Below are 21,377 nucleotides of genomic sequence, written 5' to 3'. Positions count from 1 at the left end.
CCTGTCATACAGACATGAGCTGTGTGCAGAGGCTCTTGTAAAGGGGCTGATAATTTAGCCAGCCTATCTCTGAATTCTGCAATGTGTTTGAATGAAGCAGAAGAGACTTCATTCCTTTGCAAATAACAAAAAACACAAAACCACACAACATAGGAACAAAATTAAATACTCTACTGCTTAGTGCCACTGAAAACTGTATCTTAAACTAAATCCTGGATTCTAGTAGCAACTGCCACACTGGGAGGCTTCAAGTCCTGCAAAAGATTACCCTCAAATACCACTTGTTAACATAGGTTAAATTTCAAAGTAAAGTTTACTTATCCACAAAATATTGAGGAAACTGAAAAGATTCTGCTGTGAATAGAAACCATGCTTCTATATCTTAATCCTGTGCTTTGCATATCTGATCTTGCTGTGCATATGTAACAAAAATTCTTAAGTGTCCACTCAGTATCCTATACACTTACCCAAAATTTTAAAGCATTTGTTTTCCTATCAGAGATCATTTCATTGATCTATAAAAATCAGAAGTTATCAATTTTCTTCAACAATCCTAGCTATTCCTAATAAACAATACAACACATTCATTACTCTTTCTTGTAACCATCAAAGCCCCTTGTGAAGGATCACAGCATACAGAAAATCACCATAGAGACTAAATTAAATTGCAGTTAAAGTTTCACTTTCAAGCACAAACATACAATGAATTTTAAATACTTGAAAGCTGCTATTCCAGGAGAAATTTCTCACAGAGAAAGTAGGTGTTAAATTATCTGTTGCTTTTTCTGAGCAGTCCCTAGGATCAATTTCTGAATAGCAGCCCAGCTCTGAGCTTCACTGTCACAAGTTTAACTTAGGATAAAATCTGCTCTCTCTTCACTTATTGCCACTCAATTATATTTTTGAAACTCAAGGATTATCAAACTGCCTCCTGTGCCTCAGAGAACTAATTTCCAAACACAGTCTTCCAAGACCACTGAGTTTGCCTGTACCTAATTCTGCTTCTGTTGCAGCTCTCATTGGAGTGATGGGAGGATGGTCTCCTGCATCATGGCCCTTCTTTGGTCTATTAATGCCTTCTGATAGCAACGCTTTTACCTGGGTTGTGGAGAGAGAAAACAGGCTGGCTGGGTAACAGCTCTCTCTTAGCAGGTTAAGAAACTTTTCAGCTCAAATGCATAACAATACAAAATCCATAAATAAAGGCAATTATAAGTATTTATTGTTCCTAAACACCTATAAGCTCATAATATACCAAGTAAGATGGGTTCTAAAACACAGACTAGAGAATGATTTGTTAAACAGCACATTTGTTTCATGTACTCACAGTTTCTGCCCAATAAGGATTGTTGGCCTGTTGTCTCAAACATCCTTTCAAGTCAAAATTTTCTGGATAGTGGGTGGTTTCTGTTCGAGGGTAGCTAATATAACCCTGTGTATAAAGACGCTCAGCTATTTGCATGGCATGTTGGGGGCCCATTCCTGAGATGGAACAGGAGAAAATAAAAATCATGTACACATCACTGTGACTGGGATTTGTTTGTCACATCTGAAAGTTTACCTTACCAAAGCATTTAAATAAATTGTGGGTTGTCCTTTCCATAAGACTTTTGTCACCTTGGTCTTACCCAACACTTCCTTTTTCACAAGCTTTCTAAACTTGACCCTTCCCCAGAACTATGTATTACAGGGAGAAGGAGGGTATCAAACTGTATTTGATAAATACTTGATTATTTTATCTGAGAAGCAAAAATATTCTGCTTTAAAACAGTGTGAAAATCTGAACTTTTACACATACCTAAAGCAGCACTGGCCACTCGTAGCATTTCTACCGTGTTCAGGGCCAGTGGTCTCTGCTTCACCTTCTCTTTTTTACTCACAGATTCTACCTAGAAAATAGCATTTTCCCAGTAAAAGTTTTGAAGCTTGGTAATTCACAAAAGTATAATCTCCACCATGCCTACAAACACGTGGCATCCCTAACATTAGCTACTCTTGTCAGAACTGTTTTGTTGTTTTACAATTGTAACCACCAATATATTTTTACTTTAAGAAATCTGACTGAAGATAATTCACCAAATTCTAAAGTTATAGCCCTGTTATAATACAGTTGGAAAGGCAGCAAGGTAGCTTATTGATATTTTTATTTCCCTTTTACCTCAGCAGCACGTAGTTTCAGTGCCACAAGAATTTAGTGCTTATTCCATGTAATGATCCTAACTATAGGGATCCAGATTTTTAAAAGCTTCAACAATCTTTGAACCTTGATGGCTGTGAACACTTAAATGCAAACACACTGTCAAACTATTATTGAACATAGCAGAATTAGAAGCTAATTGGCTATAAAGATTGTACTGTACACACGATTAAAAGTTTTACTGCAGGAATACTGCCATGTATGTAATTAATTTCTGATTTATACAATGTCTCCTGGGAAATAAGAGGTCTGCTTGGAGACATCTGAGCAGTATTTCTTAGCAGGTTTATTAATTAATATTTCCTATTGTCACTGATCATGTCCAAAGTCAAAATTGAGATACTAGCATACTGTAACCTACAATAAAAAAAAACCAAATCTCTTGCCTTTTGTTCTCATTTACACAAAGTTGAATGGAGTGAAAAACAAGCTACAGATAGTCTACATCCTTCCTTAATAAATAAGCAACAAATGGAATATTAAATGGTATTTCCTCTATATGAAACATGGTTCTGCTGACAGTGAGTAGCCCTACCTTTGCTTCTTTTGCCATCTTTGTTATATTCAGGAACATTTGAGCAATCTCACGATCAAACACTCTCACTCTATCCCAATCCAAAGTGAGAGAACTTTCTTTTTCAGGGTTCACCTGATGGACAAAAAAAAAGAGAAAAAAAATTTTAAAATGCCACCAACTCTATTACTAGAACAGTAATACCACAATAACCCAGCAAGCAAATCCTAATAACACCTGTAACACAACACAACTGCTTTAAACATGCAGCTGTACTTTTTTCACAGAGGCTTTTGAGAAAAATGGAGTACTTTTGAGTTCTGGGACCAGGACAATGATTAGAATTTTTCCTTTTTTTAGTTCTAGTGCTGGGAACAATGAAGTCTGAAAAGAGCAGAAATTCAAAGTTTACCATCTTGATTTAGCAACATCAGTAATTTTTCTGAAACTAACTGGGTCATGACTTCAGTCCCATGAAGAAAACTAAATCTGAAACAATCAATATGAGAGCACAAAACTCTGAAAACAGGAACCAAACACTACTAGCACAGCACAAGACACATCAGAAAACAGATGATAATAAACACCAGATTTTTATTTTTGTTTTGTTTTTCAAATCTAAAAATGGCAACTTTTTACCATCCACCCCTTTTTTGTTTAAAAAATCCTTGTGATCACAAGCAGTAAATCCATGTTGGTTTGCTCTCAGAGCTTGGACAGCAGCAAGGCTATAAAACTGCCATAAGCTGCCAAAGTATTCAGAGGACTCAACTGCCAATTAACACAATGAGCATTTTATTTGCTTTAAAATTCCAATACTCAGCAATGCCAATGTTTGTTGGCAGCCTAATTAATTCCTGCATTCAAATTAACAACAGTGTCAGTCCAAGGACCCCAGGGAACAAAAGCAAACCATTTTAAGTAGTCTTTCTGGCTGAGGCTAAGCTTTGATGGTTAGGACTGAAGAATTTTTTTAGGCATCAGACAATAACCACTTTAATACAAACCCAACATCCTGGAATGTGTTTTTGAGAGTGTGCTGACACACATGTGAACTGAATGAGAACACATGAGTAAACTGTAAGCATTGTGAATTGTTGTCAGCAGCTACAGATTTATGAATGAACAAAATTAAAATTTAAGTGCATTTCTTTGGTAAAAATATATGTTCCTCATACACAAACAAGTATTGCAAAACTTACTTTAGCTTGCAGCACCCAGTAAGTCTCAGGTTTAAATGACTGGATTTTGTCATGCCTTTCAACACAGAATCCAAGAGTTGGGGTCTGACACGGCCCAAAGGAGATAAGGGAGCTGTCTAAATTTCCATATTTCCCCTGAAAATATTTAGTCTGAAACCTAAGAGGGGAGAAAAAAGGCAAAAATAATTACATTAATATCCTCATTGCCATGAAAAGCAAGTTTTCATTAACTTTTACACAGAAATATGAGTAATCTATTAAATAATTTGGGTATTAGGAGAAAAGCATCCTGAGAAATGTCTGTTAAAGTGACTTGTCACAATTACTTCGCCTCACAGAATCCAGTTTAATCCCAAAGTCTGAGAGCTCCATAAAATAAAAACACACCATAGCTGCTGATACGACTTCACCCAGTTCAGTTTAAGCCCTCACACCATTTTTTTATTTCTTTTCATTTGTCTGTGCATAAAATTGTTCAGCTTGGTGCCAAACAGAATTAACCACTGAAGCCCTGACATGTACTTTGTGGACAGAGCAGTGTTCCTGAACCTTTCATCAAACTGTCTGTAATCTGTGGTGTCACCTCGTAAAGGCACAGCCAATCCTGAGATCCAGCTCCTGGCGGGCATCCACGGAAAGAGCTTCGTTGCGATTGGGCTCTCCCAGGTGATTCATGGCATTGCAGATGTCTGTGTCAGTAATAGAACTGAATTTTGCTCTGTAAATCATCCTTTCCGTGCTCCGAGGTTTGTTCATAACAGGAAGAACAGCATCAAGAACCTGAAGAGAATCAGAGGCATGTTTTAAGGGTAATGGAAAACTAAGTGTTTAAGTCAATTTTTCTCTCTAAAGAAAAAAAATCAACCAACAAAAACACTACACAAAGAATTTGCTGATATGTAACTGCTTTCTTTGTTCAGGAAGATGTCATGGCAACACACTGACTGATAAAGAAGAGCAGTATTTGACTATCCACTCAAAAGCACATTAACTATTAGCAAAACTGAAGGATTCATTTGTTAAAGAGCAACTGCTGGAAGCACAGAGAACCCTCACCTAAGAGCAAAGAAATTAATTAGTGCAGCTGCAGCATCTCTCAGTGAATTTGTTATCAGTTTCCATCTGGGTTTATTCTACCTGTTCCCCAGGTCCAGTTACAATAAAATGGTGTTTAAAGAACTTAAAACAATTACTTGATAGAATGTGCTCCTTTAAACAAACAAAAAATACTTTTCATGTAGACTTCTGGGAATAAGATATTAAAAAAAAATTAATCTTTGCACACCAAAGCTTGAGTGCCACATCTTTTATGTGCAGAGTCCACAGTCCAGCATAACCCTACACTTAAAAGTGGCCTCTATGCTCACGAGTCTGATTATTTAATGAACAAAAGATAACATAGAGATCAAATTTTATAAAGATAGCAAAATAACTACAACCAGTAAATACAACCAGTTTTCAAAGCACTGGAATGTTCAAACATTTAAGAAACTGTATTGTTCATCTCACATAAGCAACAGCAGTGGAACTGATTTATACTCTACTGGCACGTTAAGAATTCAAAAGCACATCCATGAGTTTTTCCATCAAGACTCTCCATGCTTTTAAAACTAGTTTGAATTTTGCAGCACACTGATGGTGTTGTGTGTCACAGACAAATATTATGGTACTGTAAGTCTTAACAATGGAAATCTTACTTCAAAACAGATGTTTTCTCCTTCCTTATCACAATCCAACCACAAGACAATGCAATCACAGCCTCTTCCCTCCACCTGTGAGAAAAATTAGCAGTTCTTCAGCAACTCCAAAAGACAAACCTCCTCACTATTTCTATTTTGAGGAACTAGAGATTATTTTTGTGGTGCATAAACAACTGGAAGATTATAGCAGGAGTGTCAAGAAGTTTGCAGGTACTTTAACAGCAGTTGAAAAAAGGAGCATGCTGTGCTTCATGGGACCAGAAGTCTGCCTACAAGATGCTGTTCTGCAGGAGCTGAAAAACACATCTGCACAGCTCTACAGCAGTTAAAGTCTCCTGAAACTGCCAACATCTGTGTGCACAGCCTTGGGAAGAGTTCCTTGCCCTTTCTGTGCCTTAATTTCCACATCATGTGAAAAAAAAAGCAAGCAAGCAAACAAACAAAGCCAAAAGAAGAACCATTTTCCTGACCCATACAGACACCAGGAAGTCTAAATTTAATCTGACAGACATCAGTTTTGCACCACATACACTTGTCTTTCAGGAATTATTATTTTGTAAAAGCAACCAAGCTACTGCTTTCCTCTCAGAGTGGCACACGTGAAGAACAAACAAGAACCAAGATCAACTTATTGTAAAGTAGGGACTCAGAACCCACACTTTGCACTTGCTGTTAGAAGGAAAACATGCACCCAATGCTCCCATTGTGAGAAGCAAGATGTCAGTAGTAAAAAAACTCACAAGGCAATGACAGAAGTGAATTCAACAAGGCAAAGATTTCAGATGGTGTAAGAACCAGTAAAATTAATAAGATGCATCTAACCTTGAACAAAAAGCAGGGAAGAAAATCTTATTTAGGAACATATTCATTTCTCTTCAACCCCAGAGCTCCAGTATGTTGCACAGCATATTGCCAAATACTGCCCACTTTTGGGAAGCAGGTGAATACCTCTAAATCAAGTATTCAACAACCTGAACCATGAGGCAAAGGGCATTCAGGTGTCCTGTCTGCCCTGCTTGAGGGGAGGTACAGAATATTCCTTCTGAAGGACAATGCTCTGGCATTACCCTCCCACAGAAAACCACCTGTGGTGAAGACAAACTCAATTTCTTATGCTAGGGCAAAGACAACTGGACCATTCTAAGAGCTGGGAGAGGGTTAAACTTGTGACTTAAATAAAGCTGACTAACCTGTGAGAATTTTTTGTATTATTTTTAAAACAAGGCTAATTCATAGCAAAATGCTAAAATACTCTTTCAGGTTTATTCATATTTTTAATAGCTTTCCAGAGCCACAGAATAATTTCACTTATTTTTCTTGACAGGATAAAAAAATCTCATTGCTTCCTTCAACAGAGGAAGAGTAGCAACAATGAAGCCTTGAAGATGAAATAAAGAAAAAAATAAAAATAGTGCTAAAGAAAACAAACAAACAAAAAAAAAACCCCATCTCAAATCTATGACAGAATACCTGCAAAAACTTCACCACGGTCAGTTTGGGATTAGCTTCTTTCTTTTCTGTGGGAGCTTTGCTAAAAAGTTCTGCTGGATCCACTTTGTCCCAGCTGTTGTATTTTCCTGTAAAGCAGAAGTATCTTAAGTGAAGCTCCAAATACACATTACCAAAAAAATACCTAATTAACCAACAGCAAGCAACATTGCTTTGGAAAAGATTTGGCTTTCAAGATTTGCTTTGGAAACCTTTCTGAATTGCTGCTGTCATTTTGAAAGGTATGAAGGAAAAAAATACTACACACATTTCAGAAACTTTCACATAAGCTGTGAAAACAATTTCTGTTTGTACAATTAGTTGGTAAAGTGAAGAGGAAGCTCCTCTTCCTTGTCTTCTCAGTGCACAGGCTGATTTACTGTTCATTATTTATGGCCAGTTATGCCCCAGCCCCATTAGGCCTCTGCAACCCATTTTTTTGTTTCCATTTTTCTGAAGTAAAGTGAGCAATATTGCTCAGCAGTCACATTAAACTGTAACTCTTTAGAGCACTGTATAAATTAAGTCCTCAGAAAACTTGTGAGGTCATTATCACTAAAGGAAATGCAGTAGTCACACAGGTAGCCCCACACTTCAAAGCAAGTTAGGGACAGAATTCCTTGCATGTGACTTTTACACACATCTCTGTTTTGCAGCAACATTGCTACAGCTCTTAAAGACAACAACCCTTTGGGCTCTGCTTTCCTTTCATCCAAAGGGCCAAAACACCATTACAGGATAGCAAATTGAGTCATCTCTCCCCTCATTTTCAAGGGACACAATTCAGGCACAGAAAACATGAACTGGTGTCTGCCCAAGGTCATGCAAGCCAAAAGAACCAGAACCAGAAATCAAGAACTGCTGACCACCAGTGACCTTTTCATGCTCTTTTGGTGTCTAGTTCTCATTCTTCCTGAATTATTTCCACAATAATTATCTTCCAATTGGATGCACATCATGATTTTACAATCCAGACTCGTTTTAAAATTAGGTGAAAAGGTACCTATGAAATCCAAACTCATGACATGACCACACACAGATGTCATCTTGAAATGGGCACTCTGCCCTCCAAAGGATCCTGTGTACTCATGCACAGAGCATACACCATTCAGCCCCTTGCGGGAGGACATGTTTCCTGTGAAAATAAATACCATATAATATCAAAAAAATATACCATAAATATCAACAGGACAAAAAAAAAATATTGAAATCAGTTATTTGGTGTGAAGTGACATCTCCTTATTACTAGATCTTCCAGCTACAGTCTTCTTGATCACAAAATGCTACAGCTGATCAAATTTTTATTTCAGTTAATTATCACTTTGGATCTTTTTTAAAGGTTATTTCATTTTCAAATGAAACCATCAAGCCCATCCTTTCTGTCCCCCCAGTACACCCTTGTGAAAACACAGCTAGCTCTCTAGGCCAATACAGTTACAATCAAGTCATCCTATTTCCCAATGATTTATGAAATATTTACTACAGTTTCAAAAATCTCAGAACAACAACCTGATATCTGACTGGCACTTCCCAGAAACCATACACACTAATGCACACTCCAATTACATAAAACATCAAAGCCAATTCCTTACTCCTGAACGAGACAGGCATCACTACATAAAAATAAACAGAACGTGAAGGGCCACCCAGTTCTTTTATGAACTGCAACCTGTCCTAAGCCACCATTCCCTGATGGCAGCTGCTGCAGAACCAGCTAACTGACAAGATGTTTCTCAACCCCACTTTATCTGCAGCAGATTCTGGTAAGCTTCACATCCTGCAGTTTGCTTCTCTGCAGCTGACACAGCTGGGTTGTGCACTGCAGAGCACTACAAGCAGAAGGCCTGAACCCACAAGCTTTCTTTCCTACCCCTGGAGAGGATCTTGGCGATGGACTGAGCCAGAGAAGGCTTCTCCGCCACCATTAAAACAGTCTTCATTTTCAGCTGGGAGATACTCGGTGCCACAGGGCTTAACGAGGCGATTTGGGTTTACCGGAGACCAGGGCATGCAGCTCAAGAGCGAACACCGGTCCCGACCTGAAGAGAGAGAGAGAACACAGCACAGGTTTACCACAAAACTACTTTCAGGAAAATGTAATTATGAAAACCGGACAGACAGTGACAGATTCCTCAGCCGCTCGCCGCCGGGGAGGAGCCTTCTCCCCTCAGGGCTTCGCAAGGCCCGGGACCGCCCCTCCCGCCGCGCCCACGGGCCGATTCGCTATGAGATTTAAACGACAGCCGGGGCCTGCGGCAGAAAAAGACCGAGAAGAACTGCCCGGCGCGCCGAGGGAAGCGAGAGGCGCTCCCCAGACCGATCCGGCTCGGTTCGGTCCCGTCCCGCTCCCCCGCTCCTCTCGGTACCTCAGCAGGCGGCCATGACCCCTTGCACTGCCGGGTCACGGGGCCGGGAGGGCGCTGCACCGCCCCCCTCTTCCCCTCCCTCTCCTCTGGCGCCCCCTGGCGGCGCGGGGGAGCGGCGGGGCCAGGTCCGCGCTGCTGCCGGGAAAAGCAGAGCGGGAATTGGTACCGGTACCGAACCCAGCGCAAAGGCGGCAGAAACCTGCACCGCCTCCTCACCAGAGCCCCCACACGGAGTTCTGTGCACCCTGCCCCGCCTCAGGCTGCTCCGAGGGGATCCATGCGCACAAAAACTGCATCTGCTGCAGCCCAGGAACTCAGGCTGAGAACTGAACCTGCCCTGCCTGGGGTCCAGTTCCCTCCTACCATAAGCTCAGAACACCATAAATGATCTCTGCCACGAACAGCATCTCCTCCAGTGCAAAGAAACTTGTCCCAGGGGTGGTCGGAGCAGCTGACTGCCCTGTACCCAGAGAAGGGCAATGGAATTCATGGTGCTCTTTTGAACTGTCTCGTGTTTGTATCATAAATACTCGAAAAGTGGGTTTTTTGACATATTAAATTTCAGTTGAATGTTGATCTCCCAACTTCGCAGGAGAAAGAAAGGAAAGGAGAGTGGGAAGGGAAGGCCCAGGCAGAGGTTCACCCTTCCCTTCTCCCACATTTCCCCTGGGGAGAGGGGAGGCTGCCCCAGCTGGGTCCTGTTCCCTTCCCACCCCTCCAGCCCTTTCCCCGGGGCAGTGGAGGGGCAGAGACCCCTCCTCTGGTTCTGGTGTTCCCTGTGGACCTTGGTCCATATTGAGAAAGTTTTGTTAGCAGATCAGGGCAGTTTCCAGCCTCTCCTGCAGACTTCCACCCTTCCAGACATCCTAAAATGCTTCTGTCAAGGAAAGAGCTGAAGAGGAAGCCCCAGGTCAATGAGTTTTACGAGCCCTTTGGGGAGGCACTCAGCTCTCTATTTTTACCCCTGTGCTGTGCGTTGATCATTGCTAAGGTTATGGCACTTTTTTTTTCCAAAAGCTGCTCTGTACCATACAAAACCAAAGAGAAAAGAAAGCATCAAGGATCAGGATGTATATCAATCTTCAGCTGTCTGGAATGAAAAGGGATTAATTCACCTTCAATTAGATTAGTAGACAATTAATAGATACTAGAGTTACCAGGGAAAGAAAACTCAAACCAAACCCAGGGCTTTTCATTCTTTGGCAATACTGAAGTTAGAACTTGTTAAAACAAATGTGTTCTGCTGTTTCAGTGCCTGGTTCCCTTTGACATCTGGGGAACATCTGGAACAATCAGGATGCAAGTTAAAACCAAGTCTTCAGAGATGTCAGATACATATTTTTCAATTTCCTCTAGTAAAAGCCTTCTACAAAATCCAGGGGTTTTTTGGGTTTTTGTTTTTGTTTTTTTTTGATTGTACGATGTAACATGCAAACTCAGACTTGTACCTACCTGTGGAAACACAACCAGGTCTCCACTGTGTAGCTGAGGGACTCTGGGCACTGCGAGTCCCCGTGTACCCCTGAGCTGTCACAGACACGCGTGCAGCTGCTCCACAGGGCTCACACAAAGATTTTCCCAGCCTGGAGGATCCCGGGTTTACCGGGCAGCCCACGTACCCCAACCCTCCTTGCTCTAATCCACGAAGCACGCCGGGACATCAGGTCACAGCACCAGCCTGGAAGCTCTGGCGACCAGGAGAGGGCAGCTGTGGAAAGCCCTTCGCAGGCTGCAAAAGCTTCACCCCGTTCCGAACCCGAAGGGACCGGGACACCCATCCCGGACGGGCTCAGGGCAGCGGCACCCTGAGCGGGGGTCCCAGGGCAGGAGAGGTGGGAAGGAGGGGACAGGAGCCCTCGGCAGGAGCGAAGGTTCTGTCCCGTTGTTTCCATCCCTTTCTCTAGCGGGGCACCGGGCTGCGGCTCAGGAGGTTGCAAGTTCACCTCAAACCGCATCGTGTTTTCCCCAGAAATCGGCTCCCGTCCGGCGTGACAGCCCTGCAGAGCCCGGCTGTCACCTCCACCTCCACCCGTGGGGGTTTTCTCCTCTCCATGTTACTGCTACTTCAGGTGTTGTTGCTCCTTCTTCAGAAGCACTTCCCACCATACTGAGGAGACTCCCAAAAACCATCCTGCCCGACCCAGCCACTCCTGAGGGGAGCACCTGGCTCTGGGAGGCCCTTTCATCTCCCCAGCAGAATCTCTGGGGAGAAGCAGCCACGTTTGCCAGGACACCAGTTACCCACAGGGCTGTACCAGCCTTCAGCCAGGGCTACTGACACCCAGTCCTTCACTTTTTCCAACACTGGATGGTTTTCCCTCACTTTTCTTCTGAAGCCCATAAACAGCTCTCTAGCTGTGTGAGTGGGGCCAAACAATTGAAAAACAAAGCAAGTTCTCATATGGTTGTCTCAGAGAAAACCAAGTTTTGTTTCTAGGTTTCATTAACTGGATTTTGTTGTACACTACCTTGGCACACCTATCACATCAAGAGAGCTACAGCTCAGGGAAAGCATCCTGAGAACACACTGACCTCACTGCTCCTGCTGCCTACAGAGTCCCAAGGTTTACAGCACCATTTATCCCCCCGATTATTCCAGTGGATAGTTATTTAAGTGGAGAAAGCTCTAAACATAAGATATCAATTTTTTACTTCTCCAGCAGAAAAGCTTGTAAAGTGGACAGACAAGCAGAACCTCCTCCTTCTCCCACTGACTCTCTGCATCACTTTGGTAACGAACACCTTGGGGCATCCTCTCCCCTCCAGGACCCAAGTAGCAGCTTCCCCCTTCAGAGATGTTCAAGATCTGTATGTATAAAGCCCATTTTAAGAACAAGATAGAAAAAGCTACAAAAAAATACAAAGTCTTGTAGGGAGCATGATCATTCCTGTTTTGCTTCTCTGGGTTCATTCTTGACCTTAGGGTAAATTTTTCCTGTTTGTTTCCAAACACACTTGAAAAGATCGCCATGAAATTAATAAGTATTGACAGGAGGGTCAGGCAGGCAGAAACCCAGCTGGAAGGATGCCACAGACATTAGAAATTAGGAAAATGCAGGTCAAATTATTAAAATAGTTTTTCTTTTTTTTCCTTTTTTTTTTTTTTCCCCTTTTAGAAACTAAATAAGGACTATGAGGCCACAAAAATGTGCCTCAAACCTTGACTACAAATCTGGGCTCCAGATATTTCAGTGCTGGGAAGAGAGAGAGCCTACCACATATTGAGCAACAACAACATTTGAAGTGTTTTGTCCTGGAGTGAAAGTTATAAGAAACTAAAAAAAAAAAAATAAAAATCTTTGAATAATATAAGGGAGAGAAGAGGATGAATGCTGATGAAAGAGGATGCTGTTAGTTGCTGGGACACACACACTACATATAATTGGATCTTGATTCTGTTTTCCTCTTAAGTAGTAGCCTTTTGTTCAAAGGAAAATGCAAAAGTTCACAGATAATCAAAGCTCTGTCTTAGAACACATCCAGGCTTCTGTCCCATACCTATCAAACCTCCAGCTTCCAATTAGCAACAGTATTGCTCAGAAACAAAGACTCATCTATGAAAAGGAGGGTGTAAAATATCAGAATAAGGACTCTAGAATTCAAGTGCTCATTTATTGCATGCAGCATTTCTTCTAACTTTAAGGCCACCTTAAATTGAAGAAAATATGTGGAAGGGTTCTGTGTGAATGGGAGTGGATTCACAGGTTTGGTCTTGAACCAGCCACAGTGTCATCCAGCCCATTTTTGGCACTGACAATAATTTATCACCCAGGTAACATAACACAGCCCCTTCCCAAATGCACTCTGCAATAACATCAGCAACAAAAAAAAAAGGCAGAAAGAAACCCAAAGGCAATTTGATGGCAACCATTTGAAACCTACTCCTTCCCATGTATGTAATTGTGCTGCAGACCTGTGAGCATGGCAGGAGAGACACAGACCTCAGCTGCTTTCATGGGGTCATTTACAAATTAATAGCAGTTTAGCTGTGGCCACACATGGTTCCAGCCTCCAAGCAAGTAGCTAAGACCTGAGCAGTGCAGCCCACGTGGGAGCCTGAGTAGATCTTCATCAGCTGCAGTCTCCCCACTTTGGAGCAGTCATGCCCTGAGCTTGTCTGCCACCAGCAGACTCAGCACACCTCACCAGCTCTGGAGAACTTATCCTTCCAGTGCTCCCACGGGAGTCAACACTGACTTCACATCACACATCAAGAAAGTCTCTGGCACAGGGATGTTGATGTGCGAGTTTCTCAAGAGCTGAGCCTAAAACAACTCATTACCAGCAACCTCTTAGCACACAGTTCACAACTGGAGTATTTTTCAAGTTATACCTGCACCAGAGGCTCATAGAAACTCTTCCTTCTCCCAGCTGTCTCTGCCACCTAACCTCAAAACTCTGTGAGTTGTGGGGTTGCTATCTCACTGTTTGTGGCCCTGGCCTTTGAGCTTTGAGTCATTTCTGTGTTATACATTTTGAACTAACACCCACGCTTGTGCTGAAGTCCAAGTGTGCCTTGTGTTGTGCTGTTTGGAAGCTGCTTTGGGTCTGGACTGATTCCATAGCTCCCTTTCCACAAGCTCCAGGCACACAGAGAGTCCAGTGAAAAGAGCCCCTCCTGTCAACTGACTTTACTTATTATAAAACTTTTTACCTCTTCCTCCAGCAGACCAGCACTTCTCTTGCTCACTTAGAAGTAAAACCAAAGGCATTCAGGTAAAAATGTGGAAGGGAGGAGGGAGACAGACACTGAGAGTTAGGTACTGACTCTCCTGCTTTGCAGCTCTGTGTAGCACATCGTGGTCTGCATTGGTACAATCTGTCTTCAAAAACCTGGCAGCTAGGGCCTAGAGAGCTCTCCATCCTCTTCCTGAATTGTTAACAGTGATATACAATAAGAAAGTGTCACAAAATTTTGGTTCTTTCTGTAAAGCTCATGGAAGTGCCTGCTCAACCCCCCACCTGGCCTGGGCTCTCCACATGCTTTTGCCTGGTAGCTGCATTTTTCCTGTATCTTTTCTCCCCACTTCTGAGCAACTTCAGCACATTAAAGCATCCAAATGGGAAGACCTCTGTAGTGTAAACTGTTAAAGGTTTGATTTACAGAATGGCTTCATTGTGGCTCTCAGTTGCAGCAGTGTTGGCACCTTAGTCAAACATATCCTATCGAGACTGTTTTGCTACTTGGGTTTTCTTCTAAAGCTTTTTCTTTTAAACCTTACTCCACCTGGATAGAAAAAGCTGCTCAGCCTCCATTCAGATTACCTTCAACGAGTTTGTTAGCCAAGAAATAACATCAATCAACAATTGTTTTTGAGTTAGGGAAGTAACTTGACAGATTCTTTCAAAGGAGAATTAGGTTCCTAATTATCTGTGACCTTGCGTGTTTCAGAATCATTACAGCCATTACAGGACACCACTTGTCTTTACTTTGACTGTTCCTGCTTCCTTTGCATTCTCCAACATTTTTCCTATTGATTTTCAAAGGATTTTCTAAACTGATGGGGTCACACTGTGGCCCTCAGTGGGGATGAATCCTCAGCAGCTCCAGCAGCATTCAGATTGCAGAATGAAAAGCCCTGTATTGCAAGCCCAGTGTTTATCCCAGGAGTTTATCCCAGCCCGGGGCTGGGCGCAGAACCAGTGTCCATGCTGCAATGGAGTCAGGGGAAATTGCCTAAAAAATGGGCTACCCGGGAGCTGCTGGGACAATTCAGCCTTCCTAGGACCTCCTGACTGTACTGCAGTTAAAGCAATGCCTTCCAAAAAGTGATGGTCAGGCACCAAGCCTGTTTTCAGATTTCCCAGGTGCTTGCTACAGGCACTCAGTGAGAGTAGAGCTGTAGCTCTTACAACAAAACCATAACAAAGTGGAGAGCTTTGCACGGTGACATGGTGGTGCAACTGGTCCTGTCTGAGTATTTTGAAACTACAATCATGTTTGCAATGTGATAGCTCTGGAGGTATTTTAATGCACAGCCTGCTGCCATCATCATGCCACCTGAAGCTGAGAGGAGAAAGGCTGGATAAGCCAGTGGCAACGTGGTGTTTTAGACATATATTAACTCTGAGCTCAAGCTGAAACCAAAGAACAAGCAGCTGGAGAGAACATTTCCATGGGAGGTGCCCAAGGTAATTTTTCTAGAGTTTTCAGAATAACTCAACATCTCTCAGAATTGTCTGGAAAATATTGCATCCAAGACATTTACTTTCCCCATCTTTTCAGCTTCCATGGGAGGAGTGCTGGAAGGGGTTAACTGGGTAAAAGAAGCATGAATTCTGGAGACATTTGCAGATACCTGGGGTACCTCAGGCTCCACAGTGTTGACCTCTGACTCTCAAAGTTTATCAGCACGTTCACTAATCAGGGGTGTTTAATGGAACAGCCACACAGATTCCTGGCATTCTTGAAACGTTATGACCCTGTCAGTTGTATGAAGACTAAAAGTCTCTTGCTTTTGAACTCACCAGAGTTTGCACTGTCTTAGAAGCCTTTGATAAATACTTGCCTGGATTTCTTACCTAGCTGCTCTAACCTGCCCAAGGTCATCATTCCAGAAAAAATGGTTTTATTCTGTGGGCATTCATCACTTAAATTGATCAAATCAATGCTTTCTCAAACTCTGGAGTGGAAAAAAAACATTGTGTGCCATGTTTATGAAAGTCAGCAGATAAAAGATTTATTTTCATGCTGCATGTGAAATTTGTGTTCACTAAAGACCAGTAGAAGACAAGGGTCAAACATATTTTTCCACAAAACCCCCTAATGTTGCTTCAATCCATCTCACCCAAGTGCCCAAACGTTTTATCAAGAGTCCACATGGGTGTTCTTCCTTCACAGGGCACACTGGCAAGTTTAAACACAAATGTCTAGATTCAGTTACAATCAAAGATCCAAGCTGAGCTGGAGGAATATAAATTATCAAAGCCTTGTCCAAAATTTAAATGGATCCAAATTGAAATGGGTTGAATTCCCATGAGTGAGGTGTCCAAGGCACTTTAAAAAATTAAGCTAGAATTTAATAGTTCATTTGAACACTTTTTAAAATTTACTTCAAGTCCAGGATATGAACATAAGACATCAACATCCCAGTAAAATAGCTTGAATTTTGAGCAAGAAATATTTTTGTTTAATTGATTGTGAATAATCTCCATGCAGAGCAAGCCCTGCTGGCACAGATAAGCCTGGATAGCTCATCAGTGTAAAAAAGCCTTGTGATCAGGGTAGTAGCAACAGGCAAAGAAAGAGGCTGGAAACATCAAGACTTAACAGGTGAGTTGATATGGATGAATGTGTCTGCTACAAGGCTTTTAAAAGCAAACATTTCACATAATTTATGAATGGTTTCATAGGAAGGCTCACATTCATCCCAAGATGCCTCAGCAGACCAGACCTCCCAGGAGACTCACCTGAAAAGTCTTTATCAACCTCATTTTATTACTCCTACTTCTATTATCCTGCTATTCCTCATTATATGTCTTGATATTTTTAAACCCATCACCCACTGGCAGATTGTCATTAGATTCCATTGTTCAGCCAGTTCACAGACACCAAGATTTCAGGATGGACAACAGCAAGAATCTGACCCTTCACAGGGCAGAGGAAAAGCAAATCAAAAGAACTGAGGTCATATTCTGCACATGGTGGAGCTGAGCTGCTGCTGCAAATCCAAGCATTGAGTAAAAGTGTTTCACTTGCAAGTTAACATCATACTCACCCGTTGCTCCACGTGCACCTTCAGCCACCTCTTAGCTTTTACCTGATGTGAGGAGCTGAGGAATGGGGACACACAGTGAACAGGATTATTTCCTCTGCACTCAACCTTACCAGCACCCAAGCAGATGTCAGCTCACATGTGGTGCAGCACAGTTACCTCCTGTTTCCTGCTGAGTCTCCTTATAGGGTCTCAAAACCTAGGAGGAATTTCAGAGGAATCCTTGGGATGTCTTGCTCTCCTCTTTACCTCTCCTGACCTAGCAAGTGGGGGGCAGGATAGGAGCAATCTTTGTATCTAGGTCAGATCTTAATCTTTTTTTTTTCCTTTACTACCGAATGACTCCCTCCTATTTCCTCTCAGCTCTTTTTCAGGTTTGCCTTTCAAGTGCTGGTTGAGCACTTGTCTGTCATTCTTCCCTTCTGCCCTCTGCAGCTCAGGGCAGAATAATGTGTACTGAACAGGATGGCACTCACTACTCTTCATTTTCTGTCTTGCACTTTCTCCTTTTCACCCCATTTATTACATCCCCACATCTGACTGGTGTAACACAATTAAATATTGAAAATCACAGAAACTGTGAATACCAGATTTATTTATTTTTTTACTCCAATGGCAGAGCAGCATCCAGGTGGGGACACTCTGAGGTAGAACTCACCTTACCAGTAAGACACCTGCCTCCAGCCTCATGTTCCCCTGTCAACTAGGCCATGGAGCAGCCCTGATTCCCTTGGGTAAGTGGCAGTCTGACAGAGAGGCTACTGCTAGTAGAACCCTGCCCCATACCATGCAAAGCTTGGAGTAGGGAAAATATAATCACAGATTTCATGAGTAACAAAATACAGCTAAAAAATATTACCACAATACAGGAAACTGCAGAGCAATGGCAGCCACAGGGGGAAAAGCAGGAGAGTACCAAAAAGGCTTTGAAAGGCTGCAGTAGCCAGGCAGAGACACAGCTCTCCCTGAACAGAGAGAGATCCTGGCAGAAGGAGGAAAACTCACCTCCTCCTTTTATCCAGGAGCCCAGGCTGCAGTGAGCCACCCATTCTGAACAGCAACAAATACATTAATTTATCCAACTAGCAAGTAAAGCTTTTCAAAGAAGTGTCAAATAAATCATGGAAGTCCCATGTATAAGAGCAAGCAACATGATGTGAAACCCCAGCACCAGCCCGCCATGACCTGCCTTAACCCACCCAGCCTCCAGCACTTGAGAAACACCAGAGAGAAAAGTTTTAGAAACAATTTCTAGCTTGTACAAGAACTGCTGCTATGATCATCCTTTTCTATCTACCCTCTCTCACGAAGGGCAATCCCAGCTGCATTTCTTCTTCCCATGTGCTGGTGGACTCTGACCCACAACATGCAGCAGAGCCAGAGGCTGTGCAGCTCACATCCTCCTCCAGCTGCCGGTGTTTCACCTGAGAGGTAGCTGTCCTGGTTTGCCCTCATTTCTCATCTCTGCAACCTCCTCCTGCCTTTTAGAGATCGTTGCTATTTGAGAGCTGAGCATCTTCTGTGGCATTCAAGAGGAGCTGGGTAAGTCTAAAGCAGCAGAGCTTCACTGAGCTGACCTTGCCCTTAAAATTCAGACTACGCCATCGAGAGAGCAATGAACTCCAGCAAGCAGAAGGACAGCAAGTAGATCAGAGGTGGGGAAGGATGTAAGAGGAATCAGAGAGAGAATGCATCTACAGACACAACAGATAACAGAGCTGCCAGCCTCAAGTTCTTCAATCAACAGAGACAAGTAGGTTCCATATTTTGCCCACATCTCTATTTGCCATTACAGTTTGGGGTGTGCTTAGAGGGCTGTGCCAATGCTGAGCAGCTGGCATGCTGGTCAGCTTGGACCTCAGCCCATCACTGCATGGCAGGGCAGGAAAGCTGCAGGGCAGCCAGCTCCTGGCTGGCATCTGTCACCCCTCTCAACTTGCTCTCTAAGAGGTAGCTCTGCTCTCCTGGTAAAGGCTCAGGAATGTTATGAAAGTACCAGGTTTTATTCCTTCACATTTGTTCTTTCCTCCTCTGTTAGTTTTAGGGAAGGGGTGGGAAAGCAAACTCTAGAAGGTGTTTGAAACCTGCCAGTCCCTTGGAGGCTGAAAACATTTTCCACTCACATGAGTGTTACTGGTTTTAGACTATAGGGCAAATTGCTCATTTATGGCAAAGCTAGTGAAATGTTAATGTGTCTGTACCCCTGGTAAGGCTGCAGGATACTTTGGCTACTGGTGAAAGTTTAATCACCCAAGCTTAAGTGAACAGTTTAGCTGAAGTGAGCACTTGGTTTCATGCTTCACTAACTGAAATGCTCCGAGCTCCAAGGCTGCCTGTTTGCTGTGGTTTGCTGTGCTCTGGTTGTGGCTTGCTCTCCATGTGTGCCACTTGTGTCTGCTGCTCTGATTCTTGTGGGCACTGTTAAACTGGAGTAGTGAGAGAGACTTTAAGGTAGACAAAGTTACAGCTGGGAACTTGATTCATTGCCCCAGCAGCTGGGACTCATGAAAAGTGCCCCAGTCTCTGTGGGTTCCCAGCAGAGAGGAAGCTCAGCCAGAGGATGAGTGGTTGGGTCCAGCTGCTCCTCTGTTTCCACAGCTCCTCTGCTTCAACACCTGCAGAGTTCTCCCTCTTTTGCTCCTTGGATGAGAAGTTATTTTTGGCTGTGTTTTGCTATATTAAATATTAGCTCTAGGCTTTCCCCTATGTACTCTGTAATCCTGTTCTGGGTGGGCTTTATATATTGTTCTTTTGACATTATCACTATTGCATATTAATAAATTAAACTTTCAATTCATGTTACTCTCTTGGGTCAATGTATATTGCTAGGAGGTGAAGAGAAGGGATTAAAGTGGCTTAAGGTGTTCTGCTCTTGTGTCATTTTATAGCAGATGTGTAAGAAGGATCAGGGAGTTTTCTTTGCTCTGAATTGTTTTATTAATAGCAGAATTGTGGGGTCATAATTTTTATTACATTCTTAATAAGCTATTGATGCAGACACATTTTACACCTATGGGGAATTATAATTATGCTGGAACTGTAACAATGGATGTTCTTAGAATATCACAAGGTATTAGGAGGAGAACAGCCCTTCCCATTACATTGAATGAAGCTTAAGCAAGCCAAGGGGGAAGTGAATGTTCAAGATAGAGAAAGAGGAGTTAAACAACCTGAATGTCTCCAAGTTTGAGCTTTTCATTACTAATTAGCATAGAAATGAGGGAGCTTGTGGTATAAACTGAGCTCCTCAGTAGGACCATACAGGTGCATGATGTGATGCTGCATATAGTCAGCAAGATCCAATAATAAGAATGCACTGAAGAAAAGGCTCCTGGTAGAATACACCTCAAGCTGGGGCATCAGGACATATGTCACATCTGTCTTATCAAACAGTGCTGAGTTATGACACAGAAAACAAACCAGTATCAGATGCGAGCACCCCATCAGCCAGCTCCAGAAGAAGGAAAGGGCTATAGCTGACAAAGTTTGTCTTTGAAATAGGGTTTAATGAGTTGAAAGGGATTAGATACTCTATTAAACCTCTAATAAAAAGCAGAATGACCTTGTTGAAAGCCACAGACTAGGAGAGGCAGAGAAGTGTGAGGTGGTCAGCTACAGAGCTACATGGTGTTAACTCCCATACACCAGAGGAGCCAGTGAATATCCAGCTGCTCTACAAACACAGCCTCTTCCCAACCACCTCCACTTCACTTAAAATCAACTTCCAAATGGAGCTGAACTTCCTCCAGAAATTCCACTCCCTGTTAGGCTTTAGCAGGGTGTCTGCTGGAAAAGGTGTCTTGTTTTGAACCTATTTGATAGCTCTTACAGTCATTCTTCCCCCAGCTTGTTTCATGCTCAGCCAACCACCCCCACAAGCCCTGCACCTGCACTGTCAAATATATTATGTCCATGGCTTAAAGACCCTCTCTGCAGATCAGATAATCCTGTAGCCTGATAACCAGACAACACCTAAAATAGGTAGAATGCTCTAAGCAGACAAATATACTTACTTTCACTATCACAATTGTTATTTTATATCCTGTAGGTGTGCAGACTCTTTATAATCATCAAATACTGCAAACAGTACCTTGCTCTGAAAATCTCAAGAACAGAAAACAATTGCCTGAACTCTTTTATTTTGGGTTTAGCACTTGCTACCACACAACAGCTGAGATATGTGCTAGTTTTACAG

At 42.6% G+C, this 21,377-nt stretch overlaps 1 protein-coding gene across 3 annotated transcripts in view; it reads right to left on the bottom strand.

Moving 5' to 3' along the window:
- The window catches only part of TOP3B (DNA topoisomerase III beta), an 84,475-nt gene that overhangs the window by 4,664 nt on the left and 58,434 nt on the right, over window positions 1-21,377 (bottom strand). For 2 of the 3 annotated variants that reach the window (XM_030460510.1, XM_030460511.1), the window contains exons 2-11: window positions 8,972-9,140; window positions 8,105-8,236; window positions 7,084-7,190; window positions 5,611-5,685; window positions 4,497-4,693; window positions 3,914-4,070; window positions 2,733-2,846; window positions 1,799-1,889; window positions 1,328-1,482; window positions 993-1,098 (exon numbers count right to left, since the gene is read on the bottom strand). In XM_030460510.1, coding sequence (XP_030316370.1) covers window positions 993-1,098; window positions 1,328-1,482; window positions 1,799-1,889; window positions 2,733-2,846; window positions 3,914-4,070; window positions 4,497-4,693; window positions 5,611-5,685; window positions 7,084-7,190; window positions 8,105-8,236; window positions 8,972-9,041 — 1,204 coding nt within the window. In that variant the 5' untranslated portion in view covers window positions 9,042-9,140. Of the gene's footprint in view, window positions 1-992; window positions 1,099-1,327; window positions 1,483-1,798; window positions 1,890-2,732; window positions 2,847-3,913; window positions 4,071-4,496; window positions 4,694-5,610; window positions 5,686-7,083; window positions 7,191-8,104; window positions 8,237-8,971; window positions 9,141-9,467; window positions 9,523-21,377 lie in introns of those variants that run through there. The other variant, XM_008502733.2, reaches the window with a different exon arrangement.

Source organism: Calypte anna, chromosome 15 (assembly GCF_003957555.1).
Source record: "Calypte anna isolate BGI_N300 chromosome 15, bCalAnn1_v1.p, whole genome shotgun sequence".
NCBI classification, from domain to species: domain Eukaryota; kingdom Metazoa; phylum Chordata; class Aves; order Apodiformes; family Trochilidae; genus Calypte; species Calypte anna.
Note: the sequence above shows the minus strand (reverse complement) of the source record. Positions and strands in the feature narration are given on the sequence as shown.